General features: G+C 43.5%; 1 protein-coding gene across 7 annotated transcripts; it reads right to left on the bottom strand.

Annotated features, from left to right (window-relative positions):
- Window positions 1–4,494: 4,494 nt before the first annotated feature.
- Window positions 4,495–22,773, bottom strand: larp (La related protein). Of its 7 annotated transcripts, none has more exons than NM_170365.4 (7): window positions 22,341–22,773; window positions 20,042–21,040; window positions 11,822–12,152; window positions 11,143–11,210; window positions 9,982–10,982; window positions 7,706–9,819; window positions 4,495–7,612 (listed from the first exon to the last, which is right to left on the bottom strand). In NM_170365.4, exons 2-7 carry the CDS (start codon window positions 20,849–20,851, stop codon window positions 6,915–6,917), a joined length of 5,022 nt encoding a protein of 1,673 aa, NP_733244.5. In that variant the 5' UTR covers window positions 20,852–21,040; window positions 22,341–22,773; the 3' UTR covers window positions 4,495–6,914. The 7 variants fall into 7 exon arrangements, with proteins under 7 accessions (NP_733244.5, NP_001247347.1, NP_001247348.1 ...); NM_001260418.2 differs by lacking the exon at window positions 22,341–22,773 and adding an exon at window positions 21,591–21,874; NM_001260419.2 differs by lacking the exon at window positions 22,341–22,773 and adding an exon at window positions 21,587–21,874.
- Window positions 22,774–23,029: the final 256 nt, after the last annotated feature.

A 23,029-nucleotide genomic window follows, 5' to 3' on the forward strand; every position in this document is an offset into this window, starting at 1 on the left:
GAACTTCGTTTTATCATATTTTTGGATTGGTTAGGTGTCTCCGCGTACGCCCTTGCCCGCCGGCCATTTTAATTTAATTGCACAACGACAGCGGAAGTGGACGGAGCGGAGTTGTTGAAAGGGTACAACCGGAAATGCTCGCAGCGGTGCAGCTTTTGTGTGTTTAATTGCGGCGGCTGTTGCTCTCACTTAACCAGCAAACTAGAGATGAGCATTCCACTCAATAAAGGCGACAAGTTACTTAATTACAACCTTAATACTTATATATAATAAAACTTTAAGCTTTAGCCATTAAAGTTTAGCCTAAATATATATTTATAGTTATTGCTCTTATAACATTTTAAATTTTTTTTTCAATTCTGTCACGCTACCATTTACCGCAGGATTCCAAAACCCCTAGGTCCTTTCCTTATCCTGCTGCTGCTCCTGCTGTTGTTGTTCGGCCAAATTTTCCCATTCGCCCATGGAAAAACATGTCGCTCTTAGTTTTGCTCCTGCCGTGTCCTTGTTGCTTGCTCTCGTTTTGGCCGCTGGTCATCCGGCTACCCAACTTTGGAACTAGCCATCTCCTTTCCGCTGGCCAGCGGCATTTGGCATCCGAGGAAAACATGTTTGCTTGCACAGGTGCAAATGTGTGTGTGATGGCGGCATGTTTTTTGGTCAAACACACACACAGATGCATGCACTCACGTAGATGAAGAGAGGCGGCACATCTAAAATTCATTGTTCATAAGACATGGACGCATTTTGCATGGCCCAGCGCATTCCAGTGTCGCCTGCAGGTGTCTTTCCGGCCACGCCCTCACCGCCGCCCACCACCTATCCGGACGGAGTCTGTTGTACTTTTGCCGTACTATTCCGGCCGTATTTGTGTGTGTGTGTGTGTGTGTGAGTAATGTGTGTCTTTGCCTAGCGACTCATACAAAATGGCGTCGTTTGGCTGCAGGCGCATTAATTAATGTTTTGAGCCGCAACAACGACGGCATCAGCAAACAACAACACAGCCGCTCCGGATAACAATTCCAGGGCTCAGATACATTTAAAAATTGGCAGAAAATTAGGAAGTATATAATCAGGACTGTAGAAGTATGCCAAAAAGTAACCTCATAGTATTTTTAAACGAAATTGTGGTTCAAGCTAAAAATGAAGTTAAAATCCTGATATATTCTCTGCGTCGGCACATTTCAAATAAAAGGTTTTGAATCCCATTGAGCAGAAGTCGAACGATCACACATCGCATCCTAATTGCCAGCTTAGCTGGGACAGGGAAGTGGCCACAAATTCACCGGGGCGATTTCCATTAGATACATTATACACACACCCCACACACGCATACACGCACACACAATGGACGGCTTTCAATTTAATTGCCACAGGTAAGCAAGGCAACCGATTGGAGTTGCCAATGTCTTCGACACTCAGTCAAGTCCTTGTGGTTGGTCCTTATAGCCAAGCTATACCTAAACCCGCCTGCTATCGCAAAATGCTGTCTCATGCCTGCGGAGCAAAGTCGCAGGATAAGACCGAAGCAAACGAACGCACACAATATTTCTTCATCAACAGCTTAAGGCGGCGGGCAGGCAATAAATTCTGCGCTGTTAATTTGTCACATGATTTTAGTTGGCCAATTACAACTATCGGACAACAACAGTGGTCTCCGTGCTCCCCATGCTCCTCTGACAGGACACAGCACACACAAAGGATGGCCACAATGGCAGCTTAACTGACTGGCCAAGAAGCAAAGGTCCTGGGGTCACAGAGTGTACAAAAATGCCAACGGGGCAGAAAAAACAAAGCAAATAGGTACGACGAGGGGTTTGGGAAACAACAACGAAAAAAGGCAGCAGACGACAGGAGCTAGTGGCTGTGCGTGTCTTGGTATTTATCTAATTGTCCTTTAGCCGCCCACTGCCAATGCCTTTAAGGACATTTCTAGCTTGCTCAATACCTCCGTCAGATAAATGCTTGTGCGTTCATAAAAAAATACGTTTGTATACATCTAATTGCACTGCCTGCGTGTGTCTGTGTGTATCTTTGTGGAGGCAATTGATCCTGGCCAGCCTGACGTTTAATAAATAACCGAGCACTGGAGAGTACCGCTGACGCACTTCCGTTTCCTGTTTATTGGCACTCAACTGAACAGACAACAATTTCAATGTTGGTCCTCGGCCAGCTTTGTGACAATTTGTCAGGTTTTGGAGTGGGTGCGGGTTGTACTTGTGTAGTGCATTTCAAATGAAATGTAATTGCTGTGTAAGCCCAACCCATTAAGGTCCTGCCAAGTGCGTGGGCTACATAATGGCCATGCAAATAGTTTGAGTAGACCCAAACAGAGCGGAGTTGAGCCAGAATTAATGGAATTGCATTCCGGCACAGATCCTCGAATTTGCGACCTACTCCTAAGCGAAAAGCTCGGCTAATTGGGCAAGTGAAACATAGAAATTTATTGCGGAAAATATTTGATACCCGATATACAGATATTAATTACCCATATTAATCCGGCACAGGTAAATAATTAAATGACGAATAAAAATGGCCAGCTTCATTTCGTACGTGTTTAATTTTCAATACATTCAAAGAACGCCATAGAAAACCAGTTGCAATTCATAGCCAGACTATAAATTTGATACATTTATTGCTCATGTACTGTATTTACCATGGCCAATGGCCTCGGTTGATTCCACCAATGATAGAAAGCCCTAAAATATAATTAATTTTTCGATGGAACGCGCCGCCACGCTGCAACCGGAAACTATTTTATGAAATATTTTATTTAATTATTTCGAATATTGGGATCATTTTTTGGCCACGCCATGCCAGTTTTATTCCGGGTTCCGGCCATTTCTGTTGCGGTGATAAAATTTTGACACAGGTTTGTCGACTCCTGCCACGCCCCCTCGATCCGGAATACGGATTCCGGAATTCACCAACCGGGCCGAACTAATTAGACGGCGCACCAAAGCGAAAATTTCGGTATTAAAATTGTTGAAAGCTCAAAATTATATTTATGGATCGCGGCAATAATTACGCTAAGCCAAAGTGCAAATTGTTATGCCTGTGGTTACCCACGTGCCCCCCACCCCTTTTGACCCATCACATGTCGAGTGTTTGTTCAGCCTGTGGAAAGTGGGCGTAATCTGAAACATGATGCACCATGTGGACAGGAATGGGTCTGGTTAGCGACAACCTATGACAGGTTGTGTGGGTTTGTCCGGTGGCAGAACAGCAGGGATTAAAGGATTTAGTATATCTACAGTTTCTGTTAAAAAGGAGCAGCAGTCGCTGTGGATATTAAAGGAAACGCCAATAAATTGCAACATTGACGGCTATTCCAATCAGCCAAACTCCGAAACACACGACTTTTCCAGCCCACTTTACTCCGGAAGCATGTGCGTGAGCTAAGTGCGGACAAAGTTCAAAGGCGAGTCACATGTTAAACGCCCATTAAATTTAGCTTCGATATGAATGCGATATGTGAACCCGCCCCTGACCAACGAGAAGGGGTCACGTGTGATTAGACCTGGTCGCGGTCACGCCAGCCGAAAGCCCTTATCCCCATTGAGCCATAAATATTGGTAACACAATCTAAGCTCTGTCGGGTCAGGACTTGCGCTTGAGGTGCGAAAAGTCGCACTGCCAGTCGGCAGCCGGCACACACACGCCATCTGCCGGCCCGCACCGCCACTCATTTCGTGGCTCCCAAAGACCTCCATTTCCGCCCCCTCCAATCGTCTGTTTTAAATCGCTACAAAATTGGTTTTCAATTTTTAAACGCCTTGCCAGGCTATCGCCTGTTATGCGCTAGGTGCCAGGTCCTAGGTCCTTCGTCCTCCGATTCAGGTCCTTGCGTGCCTTTGCGTCTTGTCCTTTTGTCGACATAAGGCCGCACAAGCAGCACTTGGAAAAATTTTGCAGCACATAAAATAATACAAAAAGAAATAATAAAATAAATGATTTTGCTAAGTTATAGCAATAAGCAAGGCTATATAGTTAAAAAAAAAAACTAAATCATTGTAAGACTCTACCCATTGCAAATTACATTTTAAAGTAAACTTCAGTGTAAATGCCTTTGTGTGTGTGGCGCTTATGTTTTATACATGATTTTTCCCCGCGCTCGAACGGATTTGGTGGAGTAGTTTGCTGTGGAGCCGGGGGCCAGGCCATAATTCAAGTAAGGCGTTAATCTGTGACACCCAATGCTCTCCAAAGCCAACAACATGTGTCGGGGATGGAGATCCCAGCTGCTGCACGGGATGATGTTCGTAGTGGAAGCCCCTGCATTTTGTCGCCGGGTGAAATATGGCACACACACTCGAAGGGGTTAATTACTCCAGGGGTCAATCGACTGGGCGCGCTGTGAGTCCTTATTTTTTTATTGTCAATTGATGTAAAAGGCAGTTCTCCCTAAAATTAGAAAGTTTACCAACCAAATAGACCGGGAATTGCTAGAGTAAGTCATGCCCATCCCAACCCATAAGCAAACGAATTTGCATTGGTTTTTTCAAGTTTTTTTTTATTCATTTTTTTGTTTTAGTTTTTCTACTCATTGTTTTTAACATTTTTTTGTGTTGGAAATTTTAAAAAAATTTTTTACTTTTTTTGTTCACGTTAGTTTAGAAATTTTTGTGGTTTCCGTTTTACACATACATATCCATATATATTTATATATATATATGTATATATGCATCGTATAATTAATTATTAATATAATAATAGTAGTAAATATTACTCTTTATGGTTTAAACTATCACGTTTTTCACATTAATCATTTCTTTCGTTTTGCTTACTTTTCCTCTCGCATTTTTCATATTTAAGTAGCTTACAAAATTACTTTTAATAGAGTTTCCATTATGTTCATTTCGTAGGTCTGTGTGTATCGTATCATATTCGTAGAGTTAAGTTTAAATTATTCATATAAAAGTTGCAAACTTAAAGTGCACATAAAAGTCAGTGATCCAAGTGTGGTTGGTTGTGTGTTATCATAAACTAAAGTCAACACTTCATGTGAAAAACAAAATAGTTGTGGCAGAACTACATATGTATAATTACACAACAGCCGATTGAATTGTCTCGTCGGACATCTCTCTCATTTTGTAATATCTATAATATTGATAGATCGGATCGTTAAGCTCATACAGATAGAGAAGCGTCTGGCCAATGCGGATGTGATTGTTTTTATGTGTGGATAAAATTGTATCAATTGATAAGGCGACATTTTAAAAAGAAGCTGGGAAATATATTTACAGATATCTAATGATAACAAAATAATATTTAATGAAACGTTCTTTGCACTCTTCGAATTTGTGTGGTTTGTAGTGTGTGTTGTGTGTATGCTTGCTTAGGCTAGATGAGCGAGCAAAATCGAGGAGCTAAAGGACCTTGAGAGAGTTTTGCAAACTTCTGCAACTTCACCGTTTGCCTCTTATTTAGTTATGGTATTTTCAAAAGCAGTCACGCTCTAAAGTCTCTCTATATGTGTTTGGATATATGCAGATATATATAGTTGTTATCCGTATTAAGCTTAGATTTGATTTCTCACGTATGTTTAAGTTTAGGTCTATTCACTATGCGAAACAAACTTCATTATTTCTGAATGGTTTTTTTTTCGTTTGCATGATTTGCCTTTTCGTTTTTTTAAAGTTTTAAACTTTTTTTTGGACTTGACAATTTTTGTGTGATTTTAAATTTTTTTTTTGTTTTTTTCTAAGTTTTTCTGTAGTCGTAGCTTTCTCGAATTAAAAGTTAACAAGTGCAAAACTAAAGGTAAAAAATAAATGGTTTTGACATGCTTCTAAATGCTTGGCGGGGTACTGAGGTTTTCGGGTTTAACCAATTCGATAGATTGGATTGATATAGACTGGGGAGAGTGCAGTGTGATAATGGTGGACCCGAGTCCAAGTCGGATTCCTATTCCTACTCCGCTGGCGATTGCGATTGCGCTGGACTGGCTTGTGGTAAATGCTTAAATAACTAAAATTCGCTGGCACTTGAGTCCCGCTTGCCTCAATTGGGTTTAAGGATTACAAGATCTCGCTGCCTCTTAAACAAATACATTTTACATTTGCGCTAAGGTCACACACACAAAAAATAATCATAATTATAGTTAGTAATCATATTCTTATGTACGCGTTTTCATGGCTTCAGTGTACCTTTGCATATAAAGTTATATATGTTTATATATATATATATATATATATATATGTTCTTTCGTAATTTACAAAATTTATTTGCATTAAGATCATTTGGTTTTTGTTGTTGCTTGCGTATCAATTTCGATTGATTGGTTTTCAGTTTTCGTTAGGTAATATTTGCATAGGTTATATCGTTATCGTTATTGTTATGGTTATTAGCTTTAACTTTAATCGTATAGTACAACAGTTCATGGCATTACGTCAACTATTAACGCTGCTCTAAGTAGGAAAATCTTTGCCTTGATTTTTGCATCGCATAAAAAATAAGGAGAATAATTAACAGAACAAAAAAAAAAAATAAGGGCAATCGTTTCGTTATTTTCCAAGATCATGGCTGGTTGGCACTGGTACAAAGCAGACAGACCCCGCTGTGTGTAATTGGTATGTGTGTGTGTGTGTTTTGTGTGAGCATTGAGCATTTTGTAAGCAACCATTGTTTTAGTTTTTTGTCGAGGGTATGCGAGAAACAAACATTTGGAATCGTAACTACTAAACCAACGAGCGCTAGGCAAATTGCAATAAACAAATTTCAAAAATTTCACTTAATTATGCTAAACGCTAACAACTCTTCCCACTTTACGTTTGACTCGAATACTACAAAAGAATAATAAGAATGAATAAACAAAAGAGTGTGGAGCCATCAAATGCGAGTGCCCCCTGAAAACTAAGCGGTAGATATTAACTTAAGCCTAATCCAAAAAGTGTCTCTGCATTATCGTGTAACTACTTCTTCGACGACGATGACCCCGAAGATACCGTTACCGCTGGCGTCGCTGCTGTTGATGTTGCTGCTGATGCGGCTGTTGTTGCTGTAGCTGCCGCTGATGTGGTGGCACGTGTTGAGCCTGTCTGTGATCCTGCTCCTGGCTTCGGCTTCTGTTGCTGCTGTCGCTTGTGTGGCGCCAGGCCAGAATTGCTGCCGCCGCGTCGCAACTCGTGCTGCGATCCCTGATTGCGATTGGCCACCTGCGGCTTGTTGCCCAGGGAGCCGCTGCGAATGCGCACTGTGGTGCTGCCGAAGGAGCCTGTGCGCCTGCGGTTTTGCTGCTGATTGTAGCCGCCGTATCCCTGCTGATACTGGTGATGCTGCTGCTGCTGCTGTTGTTGGTGCTGTTGCTGCAGCAACCTGCCCACGTAGTCGCTGCGGTTGGTGATGGTCGTGTTGAGGCGACGACCGCCGGCCGCAATTACAGCTGTGCCATCGCTCTCCGACACACTGCGGTGGCGATTGAGCTGGCGGCCTGGATTCAGGCTGCCCACTCCTTGCAGCATCTCGTTGATCTCCGGCTCCACCACGCGGAAGTCCTCAATGTTCTTGAAGCTCTTCAGGTACTCGGCCAGCTTGGGCTGCACCTCCAACTTCTCACCATTCTTGTAGTATTTCAGGAAGGCCCAGAACTTCTCGAGGCCGTACAGTTGACCTGAAGAAAATGTTTAATATTAGTAATGAATGTTTAATAATGAATGTTGTAAGAAGTTATAATAATTTTTATATTTGCACAACAAATTCTTACCTGTTTCATAATCGGCAATCGTCTCGTCCTGGAAATCCTGATAGATATTCGGTCTGAACTTCTTCTCCAAGCCGTACGAGAAGAACCGGAAGAGGCATTCAAGACCGTAGCGGAAACCATTGCCGGCATCCTCCAGCGCCAACGATCGGAACTCGTTGTACATGCTCTTGTTGAAGTTCTCGCGCAGGAAGAACGACCAGAAGCGGTACAGGGTGTTCATCTCCTGCGACTGACCGTAGCCCAAGCGCCGGCGCTCCTTGAGGCAGCGCGAATGGTACTTGTGGTAGGCCTGTTGGGTGAAGTTGTTCTCCTTGAGAAGAGCATGTGATGGATGCTGGAATACGGGCAGCGACTGTGGCACCGACGATCCGAACGATCCGTACGACGAGGCGGTAGGCGATGTGCCCGCCGAGGAACCCATCGAGGTGGTGCGAGGACGATGCTCCACAGTGTCAAGCAGCCAACCGACGTGGGCCTCCACTGGAGGATTGGCGGTGTGACGGAGTTTCCTCTTTCTTGGCGTTCGGGGATCAATCGAGTGCGAGTTGGGAGCAGCATAGAAGCGGGCACGTCGGGACTTGAGAGTGTTGTTCAGCGTGGAGTTGAGAGTGGTGTCACCCACCAGGGTTTCATCCAGATCTTCCTCAAATGGTGGCGGTGGTGGCACCACCTGCGGCGGCAACACCGATTTGTTTCGACCACCAGCCAGTTTTTCGAAGTCTGCCTGGGAAATCACATTGACAGTCTTGTAATCGGCAACCACATTGGTGGTGGTCCACAGATCCTCTTCGTAGTTAACCAGTCCATCGTTGATGATGTTCTCCAGATCCTGGGTGATTTTCGTACGCGACGTAAAGTCGGCGGTGCGGTCGTAGCCCTCGTGCTTAGGTGCGCGGCCCACTTGGGCCACAATCAGTAGCTTGTTAATGTCACGATCGGCAAACTCGTAGTCGGATTCGTCGTCGTCGGAGAAGTTTTCGGTGAAGTTGTTGATGCGTCCGGTTCCAGGGGGTAGGGGGTCCATTAGCTCCTCGTCAAACTGGAAGTCTAGTTCTTCCTTTTCGGCATGGCACTGAGCGGATGGCGGAGCAGCTGTTTTGGATGAGGATTTGGAGTGGGTTTTGGAGTAAGCAGCATTGCCAGATTTAATGTTGTTGTTCGTGGTGGTAGTGGCGGTGGAGGTGGTTGTGGTTTTGGTGGTTGCTTTGGTGGCTGAGGAAGCATTGTTCGTGGTTACACACACAGTGGCTGATGATGAGGCGTTGGATGGGGCGTTGTTGGACGAGGACTTGGACTTGGACGAGGTGTTGTTCGTTTTGACATTATCGTTATTGTTGTTGAGCGTTTGTGAAAGCGGTGGCTGTTGTTGTTGTGGTGGTGTAGTAGCGTTTTCTTTGATAGCATTTGTTTTGGAGCGTCTCTTTACCTCTTTCCATATGCCCTCCGGCTCCGCCACCAAAGCAGCTGCTGACCCAGCTCCATTGCCCGCTGAAGCAGCATTTCTCTTGTCTGGCGTCGATGTCGACTTGGGCTTCACACTCTCAGCCAGTCCACTCAAATGTCCAGCCAGCTCAGCGGCACCACCCTCCACTTGCTGGGTCAGCGCACTGATCGCATTCACAGAGTTTAGAGCCGCAATGGTCGAGGATCTCGACTGTTGCTTATCCTGCAACATTTTGGGCACCAGATTCTGGGGGTTTCGCGGCATTGGCGGCGGCGGAATGCTGTTCAGCGGCTTTGTGGCCATCGCCGATGTGAGAATGGGCGGCGGGGAATCCGCCTCAGTCTGCTCCTCCAGCTTTTCCTGACCATCATTCTGCTCCAACTGCTCCTGCTCCAGTGTGCCAATAGCCTTCGGTTCCCCTTCGTTGACCTCCGGCACTTCCGTGATGGGCCAGGTGGTCGGTGTCGTCTTGGTGCGCACCTTATAGCCCTCAAAGAGCTCCAGTTTATCCGATTCCTTAATGGCGTTTACGATCACAGCCACATCGGTGGTCAGTGCGAGAACGCGATGGAACGAGGCGATCAGAGTAACTGGGATATAGCCCTCGGGGTCCATTTTGCGGCGCAAAAAGAAGTCGCCGGTAAGATTATCGACGCTGAAATAGTATTCACTATGGGGGGCAAATGGAAATAGTTTGGAAGTCAACAAAGAGATTCTTAGTAACATTGGATGTAATGCCTTTAGCTGCAGAGTTTATATTTTTAAGTATACATACAGAATATATATTTATCCAGCAAAAGGCATTAGGCGAAATGTATCGATATGTACTTACACTTGCTTCTTGATGGCCTCCTTGATGCTGTTAGCGTCCAATTCGATGTAGGCGGCGGGCACGTTGCCAAAGTAGTGGGTGCCCATGAGCACATACGAGGACTGCGAGTCGGCGCCGGCGGCGTCCGCCGGCAGATAGTTGGCATACTCGCCCGAAGCTAGCAGATGGCGTGGTATGCGATAAGTCGGGCGACCTGGTCCCTGTCGGGAGAATCCGCCCCGGCCTTGCCGCCCGCCACGGTACGGCGTCCGGTAGCGACGCGGCCCGCGCGTGGCTGACCCAACTCCCGTTCCCGCTGCCCCGGCACCACCCGCTGCTCCAGAGCGCTGCTCATCGAACGCTGCGGTGGTGGTGCTGCTGCTGCTACGCCAGGAATCCACGCGCTCGGACGTAGCAGTCGCTGGGCGTGACCCGTACGGATGCCGGCCAGCGTGTGGATGCCGCGACTCGACTCCCGCTCCTCCAGCACCGGGCTGACGGTCGTGGTAGACGCGCGGCGGACGGCGCTGGTCGGCAATATCGTCGCTGAAGCGCCGATTTGGCCGGCCGCCAATCGGCTTGGGGCGACTGGACTTAGCCAGATCGATGGGCAGCGGACGCCACTTGTGCTTGGGTATCTTCTTGGTGAGGGCAGGCCCGGCAGCGGTGCCAGTAGTTCCTGCAGCAGAATTGGCCGCTGGCTCAGCGTCTCGCTGGGCTTTGGCATCATGACTCGTGCTGGCAACAGGTGCAGTTGTGGCTTGGCTGTTGGTAGTGGTGTTTGTGGTGGTGGTGCTGCTGCTGGGATTGCTGTTGCTGCTGCTGGTTGTGCCTGCGACGTTAGACTCTGTGGCAACTTCACTTGAAGTGGTATTGCTGCTGGCTGCTACTGCGGCTGCTGTTTTGGCTGACTGCTGTTTTTTCGTTGGGTTGCGCTTGGGTTCGTTGCTGGTGGCTTTGCCACTGCCAGAAGTTCCGCCAATTAGCGTCGGCCAGTCACCAACGTTGCTAAAGTCGCTGGCCTGAAAGAGATGCATTCGCTGTTTAGAACATGGTAGGTATGGGCACATTACAAAGACCATATCAAAGAGGTCCCATTTAAATGTATGACGATTATTTCAATGATATATTTACATGAGACATGGTAATATACCATCTTGTTGGCTAGAGTTAGATACCAACCTTTTGATTGACCTTCTTTTTGTCCTTTACCACGACTTTGGCAAGAGCATCCGCCTGGCTGGCATCAACTGTAATGAAACAAGCAGTTCTGGGCTGAGTATATCGTAGTACAAGAACAGTGTTTTAAAAATAAGAAATCAGGCCATATGCGTCGCCAAAAAATGGCACCTTCTCTCGGAGCATCGGGTCAACAGAGAGAGTCGGAGTGCCAGAGAGCGGGAGACACGTGAGCAAGTGCGGCAGAGAACGAGAACCAGAGCAGTCACATGGTGATGGTGGTCGGGTCCAGGTTCTCTCATCCGTCTCTTGCATCAAAACAACTCCGCAGGGGGTAGATAATATATATATATAAATATATAGGAATTTACAGAAATACACAAATCTATTTTATTTCTAAGCATTGCCTTGACACACACAACTAGATAGAGAATATTGTGCTAAATCTTAATAATCTTGCCCTATGATTATGTGAAATTCTTTGAGATGGCTGAACTATCGAGCTATTCGCATTGTGATAATGTTTGATGAAAAACAGCATAATAAAAATAGATTGCTATTCATAAATTTTTGCATGTAAACATACAACCACTTAGTTATATTTATAGTTTACTTTCCCCAGTTCACTTCAGATCAATTGAGTTAAGTATAGAAAATTTTCCATCCTCCAAGGGGCACTCACCAGTGGTTGTTGTTGCGGTTTCAGTTGTTGCTGCTGGTACTGCTGCTGCGGATGATGTTGCTGCTGCTGCTGATGTGGTTGCTGCTGTTGCTGCTGCTGCTGCGGTTGCTGCTGCTGCTGCTGCTGTTGTTGTCTGTGTGGTTGTTGTTGCTCCCTGTTGGGGTTGTTGTTGCTGTTGTGTCTTTTTGTTGCTGGCGGTGTTCTGTGCGTTGTTGTTTTGGCTGGCAGTTTGTTTAGTTTGCTGCTGCTGCTGCTGTGCCTTTGGCTGCAAAACACGTTTGTCCAATGGAGAAGTTCCTGCCTTTGGGCTGCCGGATTGTTTGGCCGATATCTGTTGAAGTAGCAGAATGGAATTCAAGAATATGAGTTACATTTCGCACAGTAGGTAGCCCCGAAAAACGGGTAAAAATCAATGCAACTCCAGCTCCACTCCCTATGCGCAGTGCCCCTAACCCAGATTTAGTTCACGACGAGGGTGGCTAACTTCTATATCCACTTCTATAGCGTATATATGTATGCACTTTGGAGAGCGGCTAATTTCTCGTTTTGGCCACTGGAAAATTACCTCGTTTTTGTGCAAGAACTTTTTGTCGCTTTGCCTTGTTTCACTTCTAATCAGTTGTCACTGCGGGTTTTTCGCTTATCTTTGTTTGCTTTGCTTACATTACAACACCTTTGCTAAACTAGCAATTGGCACAGTTGTTGTTGTTGCTGGCACAACTATATTTTGTTTAAACAATTGCTTGCTAGTTCGGAAGAACTGATGCGTCCGTTTTCTCGAAACGTTGAATGAGTTCTGTGCGATAGCGACAATTTTTTGATTCGAATATGCCTCCGCCTCTGTTTCGCTCATCCGCCTCTGCCCTTTCTTCCTCTCCCGCTCTCTTTGGCTACCGCTCTCTCCTTCCACTTTTCGCTGTCCACGCGTTGGCTACGTGAGCAAAAACGACGAAGACGATGGCACAACAACAAAGGCAGAGGCGAGGGCATAACAACAACTGGTTTTACAACGCAACATAAAAAAAGGATACAGTGAAGCTTCGACTGTCGCTCTTTATTAAAATGCGACCCAAAGAAGTGTTTTCTCAGCTTTCTTTTCGAACCAGAGTTTATTAAACAAATTCAGTCCATAGAATGACTTCTAGACTTTAAAAGCTTTACTATTGACACATGATATAACATCCACCCGAAGAAGTCCCACTGTGGCTTCAGATCCAAAACAAAAACAAAACAGAAAACAGCCGATGCGCCGGTTCATGGATGCGTGAGAGAGGAGGAAGCGGAGAACCGGAGAGTTTTGCCGGCGAGAGCGTGAGCGCAGGGCACCCTGTATCTGTATCTTAATGTGTATGCGATGGATACAGGTTTTCGCTCAGTGTGCGTACGTGCGCTTGTTTTATCGTTTTGTTTTTGTACGCATTTTCTACAAATGTTGTTTTGATCCGCTTTAAAGTTCACACACCCACAACGAATCGATCATAGATCGAAAACAGGTGATACGCATATCTTCAAACAAACAAAAGCCTAACAATTATAAACATAAACATTTGCTATCTCGCTCGCGCACGATGTAACAGTAACGGAGCATACAAAGAGGCAAAACAAAACAACATGTGATTTTCGGCACGTAGGCCATCCGAAGGAGAGCCGAAAATGGAGAAACGTGGTGGAAAAACTTCAAAACAAAGAGAGAGAACGAAAATCGTGGAGATGCTTAAATAATCCTATAAAAAATATTACACGCAGATAAAAGTGCACAAAAAAAGATACATTTTTAAATTTGCTTCTGAAGTGACAACAGAAATTAAAAAACAGGGGTTATGTTGTATAGTGTTGTTATTTAGTTTTGACCTTAAAACCTTAATCAGCCCATACGTCATATCACAAACCTTTATGGCTTCCTATAAAAGACATGGAAAATAATTTCACTCTCCTTGAAGGTGTGTTCATAATAAACGCTATCGTTATTGATATAATTATTATTCTCCCAGCCCCTACCTTAATTTATAAATAATTAAACCCTTAATTGAATATTTTCTTTTAGTGTAACCGATGTGTCATGCTTATGCTAAAAATATTTAAACACTTTCCATGCAATTGATCACGTATTCATCAGAATTGTCAAGGATAAAAAATGCATGATGTGTGCCAATAAACAATTCGCAATTGCAAACAACATTCATTTCGAATAGGAAAAGTACGCATAAAACCATGACTCAACCCAATTGCAGGATCATGAGTCACAAGGACTTGTCATTTTGCGCAGAGAAACGACTTTCCTATGAGTCATAAGGTTTACTATTGGTAACTATTTGTAATTTTCCATTATGCGTACATATAAGAATCACTTTCCCACAAACTCAAGATTATCGTGTGCCACTTGTCAAGCACATGTTTCCAATTCTATATTTACCCAAGCATGGCTCTTATCACTTTCGGACATTTTGAACCCCCACATAATTGCTGACGTACTTGGGTGTTTGTCATTAAATTTCTAATACTATAATACACATAGGTAAGCTTTTTCAAGCAGAGATTAGACATTCATTAAGATGGGTGGTTCAAGGTCAACCATAGTTTAAAAACCGATCGAAATGAACGTCAGTTATGATTCATAGAAAATTGTGTCATTAATTCACTTGCATACAGGCACTACAAACTTGAACTTGCCTATAAGTAAAACTTCAAGTATCCAACGTTTTTCAGTTTTCCAGTCATTGAGAAAACACCACTTTCAAAAGAATACTATGTATATTTGTATATCTCTGGGATCTGCGTAAGTGCACCACATCGGGCGATCGATGAAAGACAACTGAGGCGCCTGCAGTGCAAAATTACTATTTAAATGGCATTAGAATCGGTCTGACACGATAGCAGCAACTGAAATCGCACAAAGAGAAGTAAAAATAATGCCAAACAATGACCGAGAGCCGGGTAAACGTGCAAAAAGACCCACATTCAGCGATTCTCGTTCTCTAAGTCAACAGTCGAATGGCTCGCAATCAGTTTGAGGTTATAGTGCAGGCGGGATCGGGGCTGAGATACATTATATATATATATATGTGTGTACATATACCCCCCTTTTTGAGGTTGCGATTCGGTCGACGGGTCTGTCTGTCTTTCTGCGTCTTAGCAAATTGAAAAGTACGAACAGAATGCGAAAACCAGTCAATAATGCCGGCCGCAAGACATTATGTAAAAATATTGTAAAAAAAAAAAAAAACAATCGAAAATAAAACCAGAAAACGTGCTCAGCCAATCGAGTGGCTAGCGAAAAGATGGAAAAAAATGTTCATATGGAGAACAAGTGCCGACAATCAGCTCAGTTTACATGAATAGTAATAAATTTACCAATACTCGAAGAAAACTGATAGTGCTGAAATCTAGAGGTATTATGATTAAACTAAAAAATTCTCAGGTGATATAAAACACACTGTGCTCAAAACCACTGGCATAAGAATCGATTTATTTAAATTTAATAGCTACAAGATACAAAAAATGTATGTCACATTCTAGCTTACAGCTATAGCATACCCTACAACTGATGGGTACGAAAAAGGCCGTCCAGCTTTAAACGCAAACAGTTTAATGACAACTATTCACTCTTCTTTTTCTATTTATAGTTCCATTCGTGATTAAATTAAACGATTAAACTAGCAGATTGCCTATGAAGAGAGTTGAGTAGAGTAGTTTGGATCCGAGGCGACGAACTCCATCGGCACTCATCACCGATGATAAGACGACAAGTTTATAGGGGGTGTGTGCGAAAAGTTGTTTACGTTCGAGCGAGTCGAGCAACTTTACTTAATGCGTAGCAGGCTTAGGAACATACATACATACACACATACATACATAGGTCTTATCGAGGTCCCTATGATTAGGTAAACAAGGCAAGAACAAATATGCACAAGAGTCGTGTTTAGATTCTATATTCCACAATTATTTGTGAAAGTAAAACCTTAGGGTTTTCTATAATTTTCGAATAAATATTTGAGGTAGTCTCCATCACCTCATGGTTTTATAATCAGTCGCGTATCAGCATCGCCTAAATACATTATATTGAGTAAATCCCATAGATTACTTCTATCAGTAGTTTGAGTAACTGAATGAAACTTACGTATAAAAACGATTCGAAAACAGTTTGTGCTTGTGACCTTAACTCTACTTTCAATATTGTGGCTTCTAGAAACTGCGAAGGCTTGAAATTGTTGCGCAAATAATTAGTGGGTCAGCTTTTTAAATGCAAATAATTACTCAAGGATCAACAGGTAAATGAAATGATAAAGAAGTGACAATATAAACAAGAGATTAAAGCCAGAAATAAAAAGTGTGCATTTTGAAGCACATGGCCTTATCTTAAAATTGGCGATATATGAACAGTACTTCATTTGATTGAATAATGCAAGAAGGTATTGAATGGGTATTACAAAACTTTTGAGAAATCAAATTACTTCATTGATTTGTACTGGTTATTAAACAAAACCATTGTAGTTGGTCTGGGAAAATGCCTGTTGTTGTGTGTACATAAAATTATCTGAGAAATTTAAATTAAATTAGCACATGTGCATCTATACTGTAAAGTGCATTTATAAGTAAATATTTTTCCATTTTCTCTTGACAACAAGGGAAAAATCTTGATCGCAAGCACAAAGAACTAGGAAGTGCACGTATTTCTCTTGAAGATAAAAAGAAACGAATAAAAACTGATTATGAAGACAAATACTGTGTGTATCCATCGATATCAACAACAAAGATGACAGCAACCGGGGAAATAATTGAAAATGAATACGGTTGTGATTGTATCTTGGGATTTTCAGCAAATTTGATACTCTGAAAAGAGGCTTATGAAGCCTGAAATTCACATATCGCTTTAGTTTGAAATTCGCATAATACTGCAACGTGATATCCGACAAAAAAAAGAGGGAGTAAACAAGATATAACCCACAATGAAACGTCAGCGTAATTGAGGCAAATTAATGTTATTAATCTCCGGTTGCAAACGAATGCCTAAAAATAGAACATTGTATTGCATTGGCTGTCAACAATAATAACAATGCAAATATCGGTGATCATTGACTTTTATAATGGGCTTAGAATTACAGTAGTGAAGGGTGGCAGTTGTTGTGGAGCTAGCAAATTGAATGTGACTGTTTATTCCCAGCAAAGCACTATTTTGTATAATAAAACTATTATATTGGACGTTCCCTGTACTGCATTACATACATTTTGTTTCTAAATTTAATACTGGAGTTCTGTCTTTTAATTAAGTTGTTAAGATGATTGCATATTTACTTTCGTTTTCATGTTCATTATTCCTTTTTGTTTTGTTCCGCTGAAGAAAGAGAGTGAGGGAGAGAGGGAGCGTGCGAGAGAGTGCGGTTTCTTATCACTCTCTGCGAATACGTAGCCCTACGTTACGTAGCGCCCGCTACGTTAGTGCGAGGAAATGAGAGCGCGATAATCAGGGCGTCGAAATATCAACAAGTATATCGAGTTTTGGCTTCCACGTCGGCGGCACACGCGATTTCCAGCCTTCCAGCTGTATATGTGTACATTATTCTAATTTTGATTAGTTGTTCTGCTTAACCCGCCTCGCAACAGTAATGAATCGACGATTCCACCACGTGGTGAGTTCGGTAACACGTGCCGTTCCAGCTGTTTACGTTTCAAACTTTTGAATCGTCTATTTCCCGTTCCGATCGCACTTTCTAATATTGAAAATTAAGAAATGAGAAAAAATAGTGGGAGTTTGTCAAGTTTTCCCAGCCGCGAACTCTTCCAGAACACACGTCAATGGCAACTGGCGTGGAAAAATAAACGGAAACAACAATTCGAATTGCTGCTCTGCAACGCTGCCGCTGCGCTGCTGCAGCTCTGCCAGCGTCGTCGTCGCAGTTGTGGCTTAAAAACAAGAATCGAAGATAAGCAAATTTAAGCCACTCTTTTTTCGGGCTTCACGATAATAAATAATAATAATTTATTAATTAAGTAACTATAAAAGTAGCTTAACTTATTACTATTATTAATATATTAGATTTTTTGAGTATTTAAATAACACAATCACTTTCAATACAGTATATGCATATTTAAAGGATTTAAACCAAATATTTTTTAGCCTTAAATACATTTAGATTAGATCCGAAAAATCTAATTAGCAACGCTTGGCAAATGTGAATTATTACGAGTTCAATTTCACAACGATATGCATACAAGTTGTTTAAAACGAATTTGATGTCGCGAATGTACAAATGTTTAATTCGTTTCTGGCTGAACAATTATCATTATAAACACACTACTAATGACACAGCGATTAGCGGTTAAGAGACTAGATTCACCTACGTATAAATTTAGTACAACTTACTATCTATTCTCCAGAAATCAAAGTAAATATTCTTCTAATTCCTATTAGCCTAATTTTAAGTCCTAACTTGCGGATTTGAGCGATTTGCATGAGCCGAAAATGTCAAAAGTGAACAAGCTATTTGCATATCCATTTCAAGTGGCTCAAAACGCTTTCGAAAGCAGAGCGAATTTCGAACTGACGCTTGACGACAACTTAGTTGAGTTATCAACTTTTATGGACGTGTAAACTTTTGGCTTTCAGCCTTTTCCACAGAAAGAAAATTAGCCACACCTTTTTGTTATTCGCTGTGTTTGCGTGCCTATTTCTGCTTTCGCCCTCTGTTTATTTGGCTCTCCCTTTTGCGCACGCTTTCGCCATGTTTGGGGGGGGGGGTTGGCGTGTGAGGTGGGCGGTAGGCGGTGGGGGCGGCTGCCTGATGAAATAGATAAACGACAAGCGGCTGACCTTGACATTTATTTTTAGTTGGGAAATATTTAACTTTTTCTCTCGTTCGTTGCGACACCAAAACAGATGTGCCATTATAGATACACACGGAGAATAGAAACAAAACAAATGAAAAAACAAGAAATTAAGATTTCGGCTTCGCCGTAGCAACAAACAAATGAATAACACCTGCTACCTAATGGATTATTAAAATTATCTTACAGTCTGGCCCAAAAAATATGTATTTTTGAAATTGTTAAGAACTGATATTATTCAAACAGAAGTGTGTTCGCGCTTTGGAGGCTTCACGGTAGCCAAGTTAAGCGAGCATGCTTTTGTTTTTGCCAAAAAGGAAACTTTTTTATTTAAAGAAAGGCAAGCAGAAAACAAACGGCAGAAATACCGCCGGCAATTCGCGCTGACATTGCGTAATAAGAAACAGCCAAGAATAAATAGAAATAAACACAATTGTGTGTTTGTTTCCCTCGATTTTGTTTTGTTTTTGATGACACACTGCTCGCCAGACATTATGCAACCTGCAGTTGTGTATCTGTGAGATACAATTTTGCAATCGTAATCGGGTTTTCGGTTTACGCAGCATTCGCATAACGGTGATAAGGGCATGAAAAACCACAACAAATAGCGGAAAACGTGTTTCCACTGCACCGCGTGTGCTTGTTGTTGCTGCGCCTCGCACTCTGCTTTATTGGCCGCCCCGCTTTGCTCCCTCTCTTGTTTTCCATTCCACGCACATTTGTTTACCAACAACCACACACACACACGCACGCACACCCAGCACATGCATAGATATGTTTTTCCATCATTTTTAAGACGCAATTTGGATAAAACAAAATGAAGGTGAAGCCGAAAAACGAGTAACAACAAAGAATGTGAACTTCAATTTGAAGGGGGTTTTCAAAAAACTGCCTTATCGCCATGTACAGTGGATACTCGCGTACTATATTAGTACTATTTCATATCGCATTCTTCACTATTTTACTGATTACTGTTCATATTGGAGCACTGCTTATCTAGATTTTTCTTAGTATTTTCTCAACTTTACTTCAAACCCTTCACCATCATTACAATTTCCACTTCGGAGAACTCACAAAAAGTTGTCGTTATTATTAGTTTAAGGCATATTTGCATTGACTTTTGACTAGATTATATTTTAGCAAAGCTTTTCATTTGCATTTTCCAATGTTTTGTTCGAGTAACTAATTTTTGTCAATGCAAATGTACCTAATTCTATTCCGGTGCACTTCTAAATCTTCTGGATTTTTGAATATATTAAGATTTCCAATTAGGAATATCCAAAGAATACCAATCAATGCCTGAACAACTCTAATGAAAACCTATCCTAATGAACCTACCATTCAAGATACCCCAAAATACAATCAATCACTTAAAGATTCAATCATTTGATCACTCACCTTCCATGCGTTGACCTTGGGCGGTGGGGCGGCAATGAATCGCTTGGGCGGCGGAGCTGCTCCAGCGGCGCCTTTCTCGCCCGCCTGCTGATCCCCGTCGGCGGACTTGGCCTCGTTGCCGCTGCTGCCGGCTCCCTCGATGCTGGCACTGGGCGAGGTATCCTTGCGATCCTTGTGTACTTTCGGTCCACCAGGAACGGCGGAGGACACAGCTCCAGCATTGGATCCGGCTGCGCCAGCAGCTCCAGCTGCCGATTTGCGGGGACTACCGCCGCGCGGCGCACGTGGGCGCACTGACTTGCGTTCGGTGTCGGAGGATCCGGGGACGCGGCGGCCACCAGCCTGCTGGGGTTTCTGACCATCGCCACGTCCTCCGGCCGGCTGCTGATCGCGCGGCTTCTCTTTGCGCGCCTTTTTGCGATCGCGGCGGTGATGCGATAGTACCGGCACGAAGTCGTTGTTGTCGTCCAATTCCGATGAGTTCTCGGCGGTGTTATCTCCACCGGAGGCAGCGGCACGCTTCTCACCCGTCTGGGCTAGGCTAACGCTGCCGACGATTGGCGATTCGCCGGCTGCCTCGGCGGCAGCGGCTTCCTCGCTCCACGACTTGAAGCTCTTCAGATTGGGCTGGTTCTCTTTGTTGTCCACGGTGGCTCTGGCGGTGGTGGTGGTGGTGTTGCTGGTGCCGGACTTCTTGGTCTCCAGGTTCTGCACCACATTGGCGTAGGAAGTGGTGGCGCTGCCCGAGGCGGCGACAGTGGCCACAGGAGCGGCACCTCCCGTGGATGGCGTCTCCTCCTTGCTGGACATGCTCCTCAGTTGCGGCTGCTACTCCTGCTGTTTCTTTGACTCCGGTTTCCTCTCCAGAGTGGGCAGCACACTCGCTGCTCCTGCTCCGGCTACGTCAGCGGCTGATCCTCGTTGTCGGGTTGGGGAAACTCTTGTCTGCTTCCTTGCCTGCTCAACGGGATGTGGTGGCTCCAGAGATAGGCTTCCAAACTGAAATGGTTGGCAATAGAAGGATTAGTTTTCACAGGCCTGTTTGGTAGGAACAAGAGGAAAATCCAGGCCAAAGACTACAATTACGTCATTTTATAACTTTTCCACGCAGTGTTACTATAGCTAAGCTTGACTGTTTTGGGTCATTTACATATAGAACTATTCAGGGCAATTCTGCGGTCAATACTAATGCAATTTGTATAGTAATTTGCATTAACTTAAACTTTTAAGTGAGCTAATAAATTCAAGTCAACATCTCGAGTTTTAATGGCCTTATTGGCCGTAGAAAAATAGACTTTTGAAATTAAACTGATACCAATGCAAAGAAAGAGTGGAATGGAAACTAAAACCTCTTTACTAAAACTAAAGAATGGCCATCTAAGCCCAGCTTTACTGTGCCTACTAGGATTTTCCAACAAGATTGCGAGTTGGGCGAACGCGAGGTGTTTGTTGCTCAATTACGGCGATTAATCTCAAGTTCGCCCTTCTGCAATAATATTTACATCTTTACTTAATGCAACTATTACAGCACACACACATACGCACATACACTGCACTTTGAACTTGGGGCTTTCGCAATGGGGATTACTATTCTTGTGGGACTGCAGAAGAGCCTCCCGAGGAGTGCGGTGATTTTTTAGGAACTGGCCATCGGAAAAGCCTCTCCCAGCGGCCGTTTTCTCGATTTTCCTCAGCTGTCACGCTCCTCGGCGAATTGAATTTACTGCCACGGATTTTGCACGATTATATACTGCAGTTTGGGCGAGCGGAGAAAATCCGTTGCGAGGCACGACCAATCGTGAATCGAGAGGTATTATATTATTATGCAGCAGCCACACACAGCAGTGTTCCAAAGAAGAAGAAGAAGTGAGGTTAGATTTTTGCCCCACACAAGAGGAAGAGGAAGCAGCAACACAACGCTAAGCGACCAGGGCTGCCGCAAAGCGAGCTGCCCACTTGCCAAACTGGAGTACAACGTAATGGCATGGCGTTGAACGTAACCGGTAATACGACAGGAAATCGAAGCGAATTAAAGGTGCAAATAAAAGAAACTGCGTTTATAGCTACAATTTGGTTTTATTATACCCTGTGGCCTACCACAATATCCCTGTTTTCGCTTCACCCAATATTATGCAATATCCAATGCACTCGGCTAACGGCCTGCATTGCTGTTAGTGCCGCCCTGGTCGGGCCTTTTAAAACAGCTGATTTCGACTGCAGCTCGCCTCGAATTTCAAAACGATGCACGCGGTCACACACACATACACAAGTTAAGGTTCAGATTGATTTGAATACGCACCAGAGGAGATTGAAATGGAAACAAGAATTGTATTTTATTCCGCTATCTCTCCCACTTCTTGTTTCGTACGTTTCGTATGTTCACTACGCACTTTCCGCTCCGCGTGTTAACACGTACACAAGTGTGTGTGTGCGTGCGTGTGTTGTTATTGTTGCTTTGCTTTTGCTTTTGCGGGTTTCCTTGCACACACACTTTCGCACCACTACGCACCTCGAATCACTGCCTCTCGCTCGCACTCACTCACGCGCTGCTGGGCAGAACGTTACGAATATTATTTATCGGGTTTTTTCGCAATTGCACACACACTCGCTGCGTTATTGGTTGCACCGTACTTGCGCCGTTCACTTGTCTTGTCAATTAACCGCAATTAGTCAATTAATTGGAGCATTATACCGCCGAAACGAAAATCAAAATCGGTTACCAGACATGTGGTTCTACGGGTCCAAAAGAAAAAGAGCAGGGTTGTTGTTCAATTCGTTTGCGTTGCGTTGCGATAGATATCGACCGATGTGATAGCTACGGTTAATAGAGATGTCCCAACCGGCTCGCAACTGATTTAATTTATTTAATGTTGTTTTTAAATATGATTTTGAAATATCTTCCAGAAAGAATTACTTTTCGAGAACAAACTTATTTTTTCCCCATTTACCACTTGATTTGAAATTGAAAATAGGACATTCAAATTTATG

This window comes from Drosophila melanogaster, chromosome 3R (genome assembly GCF_000001215.4).
Source record: "Drosophila melanogaster chromosome 3R".
In the NCBI taxonomy this organism is placed as follows: domain Eukaryota; kingdom Metazoa; phylum Arthropoda; class Insecta; order Diptera; family Drosophilidae; genus Drosophila; species Drosophila melanogaster.